The sequence below is a fragment of the Tupaia chinensis genome, unplaced genomic scaffold (genome assembly GCF_000334495.1).
Source record: "Tupaia chinensis unplaced genomic scaffold, TupChi_1.0 Scaffold000001_1, whole genome shotgun sequence".
In the NCBI taxonomy this organism is placed as follows: domain Eukaryota; kingdom Metazoa; phylum Chordata; class Mammalia; order Scandentia; family Tupaiidae; genus Tupaia; species Tupaia belangeri.
Window position 1 is genome coordinate 5880048 of NW_006159427.1, and position 13941 is coordinate 5893988.

The window sequence follows — 13941 nt, forward strand, 5'->3', positions numbered from 1 at the left end:
TATTATATATATATAGCAAGTAAAAATATTACACATTCACTAGAATTGATTTTCATATCACATTTTCTTAATAGATCTGAAAATGTGTCCTAATGTAAATGCCATTGACAATATAAAAGTGGGTAACATTGTTTAGACAAGTTGATATTTGACTACATGCATATCAGTTGGACACATAGGAGTCTGTAAAAAGTTCATGGAAGATATGTATGATGAAAAAACTATGCATGGATTTCAAAACTCTTTTTGCATCAAAATAACTCGTACTGACTTGTGCAATGTATATAGTCTGAACAGTACATAGTCTGAAGCATTAAGAAGGACAAGCTATCAGTTTGAAGAGTCCCTGTCAGAGCAGCATCGATTCTGTTCAAATTGGAGCAAGAATAAATAACAAATTTATGAAGCCACTTAAGTGGAAGAATAGTAGAATCACTGACACTTTATGAAAAGTTTATGGGCAATATGGAGGTTCCTCAGAGATCTACAAATAGAACTACCATCTGATCCAGCAATCCCACTTCTGGGTATTTACTCAAAAGACAGGAGAACGCTCAGTCTGGATTGGAAAAGTGTGGTATATATACTCTATGGAATACTACTCAGCCATAAAAAATAACAAGACCCTGGAATTTGATAGAAAATGGTCAGATATGGAGGATCTATTGCTGAGTGAAGTAAGCCAGGCTATGAAAGAAAGATATTGTATGTATCCACTCAATATATACCGACTATCCGCACTCTATAATAGAGAGCAAAAATTCGGAGGACATAAAAACAGTGAAGGTACTTAATGAGAATAGGACAGTGTGGAATGGGGGAGGTGAAGAGAAGAGGATAGAGAAAGATACCAAGAGAACAATAGAGAGGCAGGACTTTAGTGAAAAACAGATATGGTTTATTACCTGTTGATGATGACATGTATAGTATTCTCAACTGGATTGGTCTGAGAAGTATTTCATGATGGGTAAGGTCTTTTTACAAGCAAAATGAGAAATAGTGATTGACTATTTTAAAAAATAATTAGAATAATAATAATAATTGGGAAAAATCATAGAAAAGATCTTGAATGTTGAAGCGGGGAGATTATGTCTCTGTGTTGACTGACATGCATGGCATTCCCTTTTGAAAAAACAATGTAATACGCTGTAAAGTTATATGTAATCCAATGTAATATAAAGAAGATTATGATGATAATAAAAATAAAAATAAAGAAAAAAAGTTTATGGGGACAATCTCTCAAAGAAATCAACAATTTACAAATGCTAACCTTGTTTTAAGAAGGGAAAAATCAATGTTCATAATGGTGCCATAGTGACAGATCATCCCATCAATGTTCAAGGAAAATACTGACCTGTTCATGCCCTAGTTGAAGAGAAGCAATGATTAAAAGTGGAAATAATAGCTAACACTACAGACATCTCAATTTGTTAACCTTATAAAATCCTGACTGGGGGACAAGCCCCTGGCATAATGGCTATGTTGCTGGATTCCCATGTAGTTGACCGCGGTTCAAGTCCCGAACCTGGTGGCTTAAACTCACACCAGGCGCATGTGTGTGCATGCCCAGGATCCCGAGAGGAGAATGGAGAAGGGATTGCGGTGTGGCCATCCCCCCCTGGGGGGTGATTTCTCACTTTCTGTCTCTCTGTCTCTCTCTGTCTGTCTGGTGAGCTCACACACCCTATAGCAAAAACCTCTCCAAAAAAAAAAAAAAAAAAATCCTGACTGGACAAGGAAAGTTGATCATACTTTGTGCACCATGAATACCAAAACTTGCTCCCAGATCAGCTGGAGACAAGAGCAGCACTTTCAATGGAAATTTTAAACAAGTAGAATAAAAATCTTGAAGTATTTCCTTGAACAATTATAACGGGAGATGACGCACAGCTTTACCGGTGCAACCCTGAACACAAATAACAATCAAAGCAATGGCCACCAAGAGGTGGAAGTGGTCCGATCAATGCAAAAACGTACTGTCAAGAGCAAAGCTCAGGGCAACAGAGTTTTCACATACTCATGGCATTTTGCTCGTTGACTTTCTGGAGCACCAAAGAACAATGATATCTACTTACTATAAGAGTGTTTTGGGAAAGTTAGCTAATGTAGCAGAAAAATGCCTGAGAAAGTTTCACTAGAGAGTCCTTCTCTACCATAACAATGCTTTTGCTCATTCAAGTATTGTTCAAACAAGGACGATACCGCAAGAGCTGGTATGGGAAATCACTAGGCATCTGCTGGATTTGGCTCCTTTTGATTTCTTTTTGGTTCCTAATGTTAAAAATTGTTTAGAGGGTACAGATTTTTCTTCAGTTAATAATGTAAAAAACAAAACAAAACAAAAACTGCACCGACATAGTTACATTCCCAGGATGCTCAGTTCTAGAGGGATGGACAAAAAGCCTTGTGTTTGAAACTTGATGGAGCCTATTTTGACAAATAAATTTTTTAAAAAATTTTGAGAGGTTTTTGCTATAGGGTGTGTTCGCTCACCAGAAAGATAGAGAAAGACAGAGAGACAGAAAGCACGAAATCACCCCCCAGGGGGGATGGTCACGCTGCAATTCCTTCTCCTCCATTATTTTCTTGGGATCTTGGGCACGCATGCACATGCTCCTGGAGTGAGTTTAAGCCCCCGGGTTCAGGACTCGAACCGCGGTGGACTACATGCTAACTACAGTTAGCATACTACCGTTATGCTAACTGCTGGTCCCAATAAATTTAAATTTTTAATTCTATCTTTTTCTCACAAAAAATTCTGAAATTCCTAATGCCTATAGTTTACTTAGGTTTCCTAAAGCCTTGCAGACTGGCAGGGACCCCGAAATGGCAGTAATTTGTCCACAGACATGGCTGGTGCTCCCTTCCCTTTGTGTTGCTCTTAGCTATACTTGACAAGAGCTGGGTTTTGCAGCATTACTTTCAAGACCATTAATCTAAACAAAGAAGTTATTTATTTCAAAATGATGCCAAATCTGTGACTCTTAAGTTAAAAGCAGAAAATTACTCATAAGAACATCCTATGTAAAACAAAACAAAACTGTGGAAATGCTTCCTCAGCAATTAAAAGGCAATCTTTCCTAGAAAGCTGAGTCTTTAACTTATCTGAATAAATAGAGGTATGGGAGAGGTAGGAAGAATGGGCCGAAATGCTAGGCAAGATTTAATCCAGTTACATTATTTCACTGCTAGTGGGCTGCCTAGACTAACCAAAAACCATTTCCTGCCCTATTCTCCCACAGAAACTAGAAAATCATTTTAAGTCAGCTTAGAACAAGATAATAAGTATTAGTTCAAAATGCTATATTGAGGGACCAGCACTTAGTGTAATGGCTATGTCGCTGGATTCCCATGTAGTCGGCCGCGGTTCAAGTCCCGGACCCGGTGGCTTAACTCACACTGGGCACATGTGTGTGCATGCCCGAGATCCTGAGAGGAGAATGGAGGAGAGGGGGTTGTGACAAGGCCATCCTCCTTGGAGGGGGGGGGGGTGATTTCTCGCTTTCTGTCTCTCTGTCTCTCTCTGTCTTTCTGGCAAGTGCATGTGCCCTATAGCAAAAACCTCTCCAAAAGAAAAAAAATGCTATATTGAATATGTAATCAAGTGGGAAAGCATTGAATAGTGATACAAAATAAGATACATGAGACCCTAGAAAAGTTCCAAGTACACATAACCTCCATTCATATCCACATTTACATGTGTCTCTGCCATATTATTTTGGATCATCCAAAAGGCAGTTGGTTATAAAATGCACCAATATTTTATGTTCCACCAAGAAAGCGGAAACATTGTCCTTTAACTTATAACACAATGTCAATTATAAAATATCTCCCTGAGAAGTTAAGGTCAAATTTCCACCAATGGGTCACAGGTAACAATTATTTTCCTCCCTATGAGGAAGAAAATTCTAGAAAAACTCAAATGAAGTTTTTGTTTCACTGAACCTTTGTTTTTTAACATTGGAAACTTAGTTGCATAAACAAATGGTATGATCATAATAAAATACACAAAACCAAAGAGAATTAGAGAACCAGAGAAATATAGACAATTCATTGTTCAGGGGAACAAAACCTTGTTAGTTCTTAATAGCGGTTACCTGTTAGAGCTGTAATTACAGGTAATTTTCCTTTTTTTATTTTTAAAATTTACAAGATGAACATGTACCCATACACAAACATACTTAATTCTTGAGGTTTACAACTCTTTGTTTGTATCTTTTCTTTTTTTGGAGAGGTTTTTGCTACAGGGCGTATGTGTTCACCAGAAAGACCAGAGAGACAGAGAGACAGAAAGCGAGAGATCACCCCCCAGAGGAGATGGCCATGTCACAATCCCTTCTCCTCTATTCTCCTCTTGGGATCTTGGACATGCAAGCACCCGTGCCTGGCATGAGTTTAAGCCACTGGGCCCGGGACTCGAACCACAGTCAACTACATGGGAGTCCAGCAGCATAGCCATTATGCCAACTGCTGGTCCCAGGTTTACAACTCTTTGTTGCGCTTACCTTACAAAAACAACTTTCATCCATGACTTGCATATCTTAGTCTTGGACATCAAAACAATAGCCACAGGGCCAGCAGGTGGTATAGTGGTTAAGGCACTGGACGCCCATGTGGTTGACTGAGGTTCAAGTCCCATATCTCATGGCTTGAAATTTACGGCAGACATATGTGCATGCATGCCCAAAATCTCAGAGGAGAAAGGACTGTGCCATGGCCATCCCCCCGGAGGGGTGATTTCTCACTTTCTGTCTGTCTCCAGCTAGCGCTCGTGCTCTATAGAAAAAACAAACAAACAAACAAAAAACCCTCTCAAAATACATAAATACATACATACATACATACATACATACATACAGGGACCAGCAGACGGCATAATGGTTATGTTGCTGAACTCCCATGTAGTCAACTGTGGTTCGAGTCCCAAACCCAGTGGCTTAAAACTCTTTCTAGGTGCATGTGCATGCATGCCCAAAATCCTGAGAGGAGAATGGAAGAGAAGGGATTGGGGCATAGTCATCCCCCCTGGGAGGGTGATTTCTTGCTTTCTGTCTGTCTCTCTGGAGAGCACACATAACCCTATAGCAAAAAGAATCTCTCAAAATAAACAAATAAATAGAACAATAGCCACTAGCTACATATGGTTATTTAAATTTAAATTTACTACAACTTGGGACCAGCAGATGGCATAATGGTTATGTCACTGGACTCCCACATGGCCAACCATGGTTCAAGTCCCGGAGCTGGTGGCTTGAAACTCTCACCAGGTACATGTGTGTGAATGCCCAAAATCCCAAGAGGAGAATGGAGAAGGGATTGCAGCATGCCCATCCCTCTTGGAGGGAGAGTGATTTCTTGCCTTCTATCTCTATCTGGCTCTGTCTCACAAGTACACACACCTTACAGCAAAAATATCTTTTAAAAAATTAACTAAAACTTAATATAACTAAAAATTTGGTTCCTCAGTCATACTAGTGACAAGCTCATGGTTATTATATTGGAACTGTGCATTTTCATCATCAGAAAGTTTTATTAGATATAACTGACTCAAACCATGGTTTGGTTATGATCTGTATGATGAGATGCTGTCTATTAGAAATATAAATGTGCTTTGTTTTCTGTTGTCTTTCTGAGCACGTGACCTTTTCCATAGCCCTCCCCTGAGATAGTGTTCTGCCCTGGGAGAATAAATTTTATGTAGAAAAGCAATGAAGAAGACCAGGAATATATTAGCTTTCGACCTCAGAAAAGTTGTTTGGCTTTCTTTCTTTCTTTCTTTCTTTCTTTCTTTCTTTCTTTCTTTCTTTCTTTCCTTCTTTCTTTTTAAGGGAACAGCCTTGTAAATTAGGCTATTTTTTTTTTGAGGCAAGATGTCCAGACTTCACACTCTCCCATTTCAGGGTGAGACCTGGTAGCCATAGTCTTCACCATTTTTGTTCACATATCCCAGGACATTTTTAAAGAGCTATGTATACTCCTCATCTATTTTGAGTTGACAAATTTAAAAAATTCATTCCAATTTTAGTTATGAAAGATGCATTTTCTGAAATTATATACATTATCAAAATTTTGACTCTGTGTCGTTAATTCAGTTTATGGAACTGCCTTCTGTATTGCTTAAGAGAGAAAACAGTCTTTATGGTTGAAATGATCAGCCAAATGAGTAACTTGTGGAAAAGCAGACTTTTCTACTTTTCTACTCTGACTTCTACTTTATTATTTATTAATTTTATTTATTATTATTACCATTATTATTTAAGTTTGCTGTAGGGCATGTGTACTCATGAGAGAGAGAGAGAAGAGAGAGAGAGAGAGCAGTTGACTTCAATTTTTAAAATTCAAGTTATACAAATTTAAGGATGGGGCCAGTGGATAGTGTAGTGGTTAAGGCACTAGACTCCTACATGACTAATCGTGGTTTGAACCCCAGACCTGGGGGCTTGAAAATCATGCCAGGTGCATGTGTATGTGTGCCCAAAATCCCAGGAGGAGAAGGGATTATGGTGGCCATCCTCCCTGGGGTGTGATTTCTCACTTTCCCTCTCACTGTCTCTCTCTCTCTCTCCGGTGAATGCACATGCCCTAAGGCAAAAACCTTTCTTAAAAAAATCATATGAAGGTATTCATGCAGATCCCTTTGATAGTATTTTCACTTCTGAATTCAAAGATGATAGATATAGATAAGATAGATATCTAGATAGATGATAGATAGATAGATAGATAGATAGATAGATAGATAGATAGATAGATAGATAGATAGATAGATAGATAGATAGATAGATAGATAGATAGATAGATAGATAGATAGATAGATAGATAGATAGATAGATAGATAGATAGATAGATAGATAGATAGATAGATAGATAGATAGATAGATAGATAGATAGATAGATAGATAGGATATAGATATAGATATAGATATAGATATAGATATAGATATAGATATAGATATAGATATAGATAGATAATAGGCTGGCCAGGTTTGTTATCTGAAGAAAGTAAGGAGTTGCTCCTCTCTGGATGCACCCTCAGGAAATTTGCATTCTGAAACTGTCCTTCCACTTGGCATTCCAGGAGTTATTTTATACTACTCAGAACAATGTGCTTTAGATGAGGAACAGTGAGAGCCATGACTTGCTTTCTTTCTCCATCTGCACTCTATCCATAGAAACAGATGTGATATGGATATGGATACAGATATAGAGATACACACATTCATGCCTCCCTCATATTAACCATTCCCTAAATATGAGCTATCTTCTGGATTTCACATTATTTCCTTACCTTTTTAAAAAATGCTTTTCTTTATTCATGATAGAACATGTACATGTGCATGTGAGGAAGACAACAAGAGACAAGAGCACACTCCATAAGGTCACAGAATGATCCCCTTCCTCCAGTCCTCCAGCCCGTCACATTGTGGTCACTCATGCACAAGACCAGCAAGTTTCAGGCCAACCAGGCCAGGGATTCGAGCCATGGCTGCCATGTGGAATCCAGCTTCTCTTGGGCAGTGCATGACAATTGTACCATGGAATTGGCCCTATTATTGTATCTTAATAGCTTTGCATCTAGCAAGAAATTTTAATCTTCTTTTCTCTCCTCCTCTCAATTCATTTCTCATCCCAGTGTCATCTGAATTAAACTCTCAACTCCCAAAGCAAATGACTATGACCAGTGACCACCCAATTCCCATATGTATGTACTCATTTAAATTTTTAAAAGTAATTGTCCTGTTAGGGGCAGATGGTACTGGTCATTCATCTCCTCTCTGGGCTTTCTGGCTATCCTGCTCTCCTGGTTATCCCATCACTCCTCAGCCTTCCCTGGGACTTTGCTCTTTTTACTCCACCCCTGCTTCCTTCATCTACCCTCAAGACTTCAACTGCCTCCCTCATGACGGTGACTTCTGTATATATACCTCCAGTCCAGAATTTTCTCCTGACATCCAGATTCATATATTCAAATGACTGGGCATCTCAACCTGGATGAAACCAAATCCATCTTTTCTCCCAATCATGTTCTTTCCCTGTTTGGTCAAAGTTCTATCACATTCATAGTTGTCAAACTTAAAAAAGACAAAGAAAACAAACAACAAAAACCCTGGGCCAAGCCAGCCCCATAGTCTAGTGGTTAAGGGAGCAGGATCCCACGTGGCCAACTGGTGTTCAAATCCTGGCCCTGCTGGCTTGAAAAACATACCAGATGCATATATGTGCATGCCCAAAATCTCAACAAGATAGAGAAATGGAGAAAGGCATGACTACACCCATGAAGGGTGCTTTCTCCCTCTCTCTCTGTCTCTTTCTGGGGCACGCATGCCATCTGGCAATAAAAACAAAGTAAAACACAAATTGAAAACCTCACTTGACCTCTTCCCCCAGCCAACATCCCGTCATTCACCAACTTCTTGTTCTGTTTCTCAGTTATTTTTTACATTGACTTGTCTCTCCATTCACACAGTCACGGTGTTAGATCACATTCTAATTATTGTCATCTGAACTATCCTAACAGCCTAATTAGTTCCCCACTCATATATATATATTTTTTTTTTTTGGAGAGATTTTCACTGTAGGGCGCGTGCGCTCGCCAGACAGACAGAGAGAGACATAGAGACAGAAAGCGAGAAATCACCCCCCAGGGGGGATGGTCACGCCGCAATCCCTTCTCCTCCATTCTCCTCTCGGGATCTTGGGCACGCACGCACACGCGCCCGGCGTGAGTTTTAAGCCACCGGGTCCGGGACACGAACCGCGGTTGACTACGTGGGAGTCCAGCGACATAGCCATTACGCTAACTGCTGGTTCCCCCCACTCATATATTTTCTAATTAGCCACACTGCTCATGTCACCTCCCTGCTTAAGACCCTTCAAATGTTCATGTGACCTAAACAATAAACGCACACGGGAGGGCGCAGTTCTTGCTGAGATGTGAACAAGCAGAGATGTCTTCTTCATGAGCCCATCTTCCCTTCAAGATAAGAAAGAAGGGGGCTGGGGTTTCTTCTCGAGAAACCGCCGAAGACACTGCGTTGGTGGAGGTGGGGTGCGTGCAGATGGCAGATGAAATTTAAGAGAAAAGAAAGAGGTGTTTACAGAGCCTTGGATCAGGTCCACGCCTTGGGGCCAAGGGCAAGAAGAGAGGGAGCCTGGCTTGGGTTTAAAGTGTGAGTGCCATTCAGTTTTGGTCTCTAGCATGAAAGACCAGCCAGATATTCAGGATGGAAAGCCTGAGGAAGAACAATGAATATGAACATCCTAGAATATTTCCTACATCCAGTAGTAGATAAATACGCAGATTTGGAGTTAAAGTCTGTAAGAAGATAGCATACAATTTACTCACAATGAACACACTGAGTAGAACTATGTCAGGATATTGCATCACCAATGATAATTCTAAATTCTATACTGAAATTTATATTTTTAATGACAGCTGAGAATTATTATCTACAACATGCTTTTCTAGGAAAGTGAAAGGCCTTTTGCAAACCTTCACCTATCACCTCCCACTACCCAGCGTGGTTTTGAATCCTCTGGTAGACAAATCCAGATTGTTAATGTGATAACACTGTTTTTATTTTGTTCTATACCACTGCTTTTAGATCATTCATTTTATTAATTTATTCAAATTTTGAAAGCCATATTATTGACACAAATTCATATTTAACTAAAACTTCTATTTATATACTCATTATTGTTATATTATTCTCTTAGAATCTTTTGTTTTGGTGGAAAATATTCTAAAGTAATTTTCTTTTCCCGGGAAAAAGTTTATGGGAGATAAGCTTCCTGAGCCCTGATACAATATTTCAAGAAAAATGTCTATATTCTGTCCTTACTTTATAATTACATTTGAATGCTAGTTTTACAGGATAAAGAATTCTAATATAAAATTTTTCTTTTAAAAACCAGAAAGATTTTTGTCCCATTTTCTGCTAGAACCTATTGCGAATGATGTGAAGTCTAATACTAGTTAATTCTTTTCCTTGTGTAACTTTTTCCTTTCCTTTAATTTCTGAAAGTGCCAACATTGGCTTTGTGTGTAGGGATAGGTGTTGGGCCTGCAAGTGGCATGGTGGTTAAGGCACTGGACTCTCACATGTCTGACAGCAGGATTCAAGTCCCGAACCTGGCGGCTTGCTTCATCACTTTCGCGAGCTCGCTCACTTGCTTCCTCTCTCTCTCTCTCTGCCTGGTGAGTGCATGTGCCTTGTAGCTAATTTTAAAAATAATAATAATAATAACATTAAAAATAAATAATTTCAAAAAAAGGCATTGATGTTTTTGTTTGTTTCCCTGCTTGGCTCTAAGTGAATCTTTTCAGTCTGAAGATTAGAGACCTTTCTTCAGCAATTTGGCTTACAGAAATTCCTCTTTCTCTCTCCAATTTTTTCTTTTCCTTTATTTTTTGAGATATTTTTCCAGTAGGGTGCATGTGCTTGCTGAAGAGATAGAGAGACAGTGAGAAATCACCCCCGGGGGAGATGACCAACCAAATTCCCTTCTCCATTTCCCTTGGGATTTGGGGCATGCACGCACATGGACCTGGCATGAGTTTCAAGCCACAGGGTCTAGGACTCGAACCACTGTCAGCCATGTGGGAGTCCTGTACCTTAACCACTATGCCACTTGCTGGCCCCTCTCCCTCCAATTCAAAACAAAAAATTATCAGTATTTCTTTCCTTTAATTACTCTCCTCCTTTTTGTGTATTTCCATGTCCTTTTTTCTTTTCACTTTACATTCTTAGTTATTTATAAGACTATCTTCCAGATAATTATTTAGCCATACCTATCCTAATAGTATCCCTTTGATTACATTTATTGCTTTGGCAAACAATGTTTAATTAATTAAGGAAACTTTTTTTTAAAAATTTCACTTAATTTTATTTATTATGATTATTTAATTTGATGAGCAAAGGAGAGAGAAAGAGACAGAGCAAGCCATCAGGTCCGAGACTTGAACTGTGGTCTGCCGTGTGGGAGTCCAGCAACATAACTACCTCTTGCCAGCCCCAGGAAACCTTTCTTAACCCATAAATATTTTGTATTTAGAACAGCCTATCTGGACATGGTATTCTCCCTTGGGTTTCTATGAAAATACTTAGTTTTAAAATTAATGTTACATTCTGTTCCTTACATTATTTCTTCTTCCTCCAAAGTTAGTTCTATTTTTAACCTCGGTTTGTCTCTCTACTACCGTTAGTAGTCCTTAAATACAGGATGATTCTTGACTATTCATATTTACGAACGAAGGGCTGTCTGGGATGACTAGTTCAAGTAACTGAGGAGGATTATTATTTAAGGATGCAGATTGCTCTGTCCCCAGGAGACTTCTTTCTTAACACTCTAAATGATCTTACTTAAATTTTACATTTAAAAAGTTTATTTTCTGTATTTGAATGATATTATATATCCACTTCTGCAACTTGTTTTTATTGGGTTGTTGGGAAAATCATGATGTATTTTTGCATAGGAAAACAAAAAAAATACATGGTGACTTTCCTGACAACCCAATATTTGGTGTTTGTGAGATTTATCAATATTGATGAATACATTGCTGAAATGCATTCATTTTCACTGCTCGTATTTGAGATGCTAGAATCAGCTGCTTTTCAGTCTATTCTTACCTTAGCATTTTCAATGCACGGACAGAGGGCCCATGCTGCACTGGCCTTCACATCTGGGTGAGGGTTTTTCAGCAGGGACCACAACAGACGCACTCCATCTAAACGATCAATTATCCTGTGGTAGAACCCAAAATAGTGGTATACACTGTAATTAGTAAGTGAAAATGAAAATGTAAACAGCCCACCTATTTACACAATGTTACACGATGCTAATGACTGTTTCTCCTCTTAACATTTTAGTTGGATTTTTTTTTTTCAGACTTCAAAAACTAGGAGGATATACCACGTGCTGTTGAATTGTCAGGGCTCTGATTTCAGGTTTAAATTTATGACACAGAAAGCCAGCCACATGATAATTAGGATTCACATAAACTTAAAATCAAGCCACAGCATTTTTTAATTAGCTGTATACAGACTGTTACCTAAATGTAAAAATACTGGTTTCTTTCACATAGTCACATCTAAATACTTCCCAAAACAAATATTTATGCCTTAAAACTGTGCAGTTACCTTTTTTATTTGGTCTATGTTTAATTGACTGACCTTACTGTATGACATATTTTAAACTCTTTCAGTCGTAATCTAGCATTAGGAATCAAAATCATTACGCCACAGTGCATCCTTTGTTGGGCATGAAGAAAACCTAACTTGTTTTCCATGTGTTCTCCTCCCAGCAAGACTTGCATTGCAGACTATGTTATAATTACTTAAACACACTGTAATCAAAATATCTTCATGACTAGCTGAAAAATGAATTATCATCAGAGTCATCTCTATACCATCTGTCTTCTGTTTATATATCAATCAGCCCAGGGAGCATAACCTTACACGGCAAAGTCCACCGAGCACTTGCAGTGGAGAAGGCCAAACAAAACCCAATACCCTTTACAAACATGGCTCTGCTCAGATACATTAAACTCGAAGCAGATGATATAAGATAAAGAACATCAAAATTCCTTTGATTTTTTTTTTTAGCCTCAAGTGGAATTAAGCGCATGTAGTACTTAGGTAGAATAAATACAAGATAGAATAAATACAAGCTTAACGTGCCATTCAAACTCTTCCATGAACATTTACATAAAAACATCTTCATTTCTTGATGATCTGAGATGAGTTTGCCAGGAAATAAATGTATTGTTCCAAAGGTTCCAAGTAGGATGTCAGTTTTACAAAACCATATATGCTGGGGATGCCACTGGCCTACAGAAAGATAAAAATGTTTCTTTAAAAATAATGGTTTCTGGGGCCAGCAGGTGGCATGGTGATAAAGGCACTGGACTCCCACACAGTGGACTACAGTTCGAGTGCCAGATCTGGTGGCTTGAAACTCAGGTCGGGCGCATGCTCATGCAGGCCCCAAATCCTGAGAGGAGAATGGAGGAAAAGGGATTGCCATCCTCCCAGAGAGGTGATTTCTCTTTTCCTGTCTCTCCAGCAAGCACACACATACTATAGCAAAAATCTCTCAGAAACAAACAAATAAATAAATAAAAATAATGACCTCTAATAAGGAGAAAATACATTGAAAAAATAGTTTTAAGCAATGTTCAACTAAATGACTTTTCGGCTGAAAGCTTTCTGTCAATAGCATGCTGAGAGAAAAAGTTTTACTTTCAATTTATGGGAACTGTCAAGAAACATACTAGGCACTTCACAATGAGGGTTTTACTTTTTAAATTAAAATGTAAAATGTTTACTAAGCCTTACCTACGCTACATAGCATATTTTTTTATACTACTGAAACATAATTAATGCTGAGCCCTACGTCACTCTATTTTTTTATTAAAAAATTTCAAAACAAACAATAGTGAAAAATAGTTTGTCCTGCCTTCTTGCAAATTCAGCAACAAATTGAGCATGGGTAATATGAGAGGACCTCTAAACATTTGTGGAAAAATGAAATGAAAGCTGAGTTTATTTTGATGCAAAAAAAATGTTGAAATCCATGCACGGTGTTTTCATAATATGCATTTTTCATGTGCTTTTTGAAGACCTTGTCATATTTTAAATGTATACTGTCAGACATGACTTGTCATTACAGTGGAAGTCATCCAGGGGGCATACATTTATTTCCATTTTAAAAAGAAAAATGGGTAGTTCAATCCTGGACACACACCGCCAAACTTTCACAATTAACTATAGAAATTCTCCATGAGTTATAAAGTAGATCGGCTGTCCACTACTCTCCCACCAAGTCCAAGGCAGTTAAATTATTGCCTACGTATTCTAGATGAGGACTGTAGCCCCATTACTGGTGTCTTTTTTTTTTTTTTTTTTTGGGGGGGGTTTTTCCCCATAGGGTGCATGGGTCGTA

At 38.5% G+C, this 13941-nt stretch overlaps 1 protein-coding gene across 1 annotated transcript in view; it reads right to left on the bottom strand.

Annotated features, from left to right (window-relative positions):
* Positions 1-13941, bottom strand: part of ODAD2 (outer dynein arm docking complex subunit 2) — a 203016-nt gene that overhangs the window by 79228 nt on the left and 109847 nt on the right. The window contains exon 16 of the mRNA XM_006139755.3: positions 11628-11742. Coding sequence (XP_006139817.1) covers positions 11628-11742 — 115 coding nt within the window. The remainder of the gene's footprint in view (positions 1-11627; positions 11743-13941) is intronic.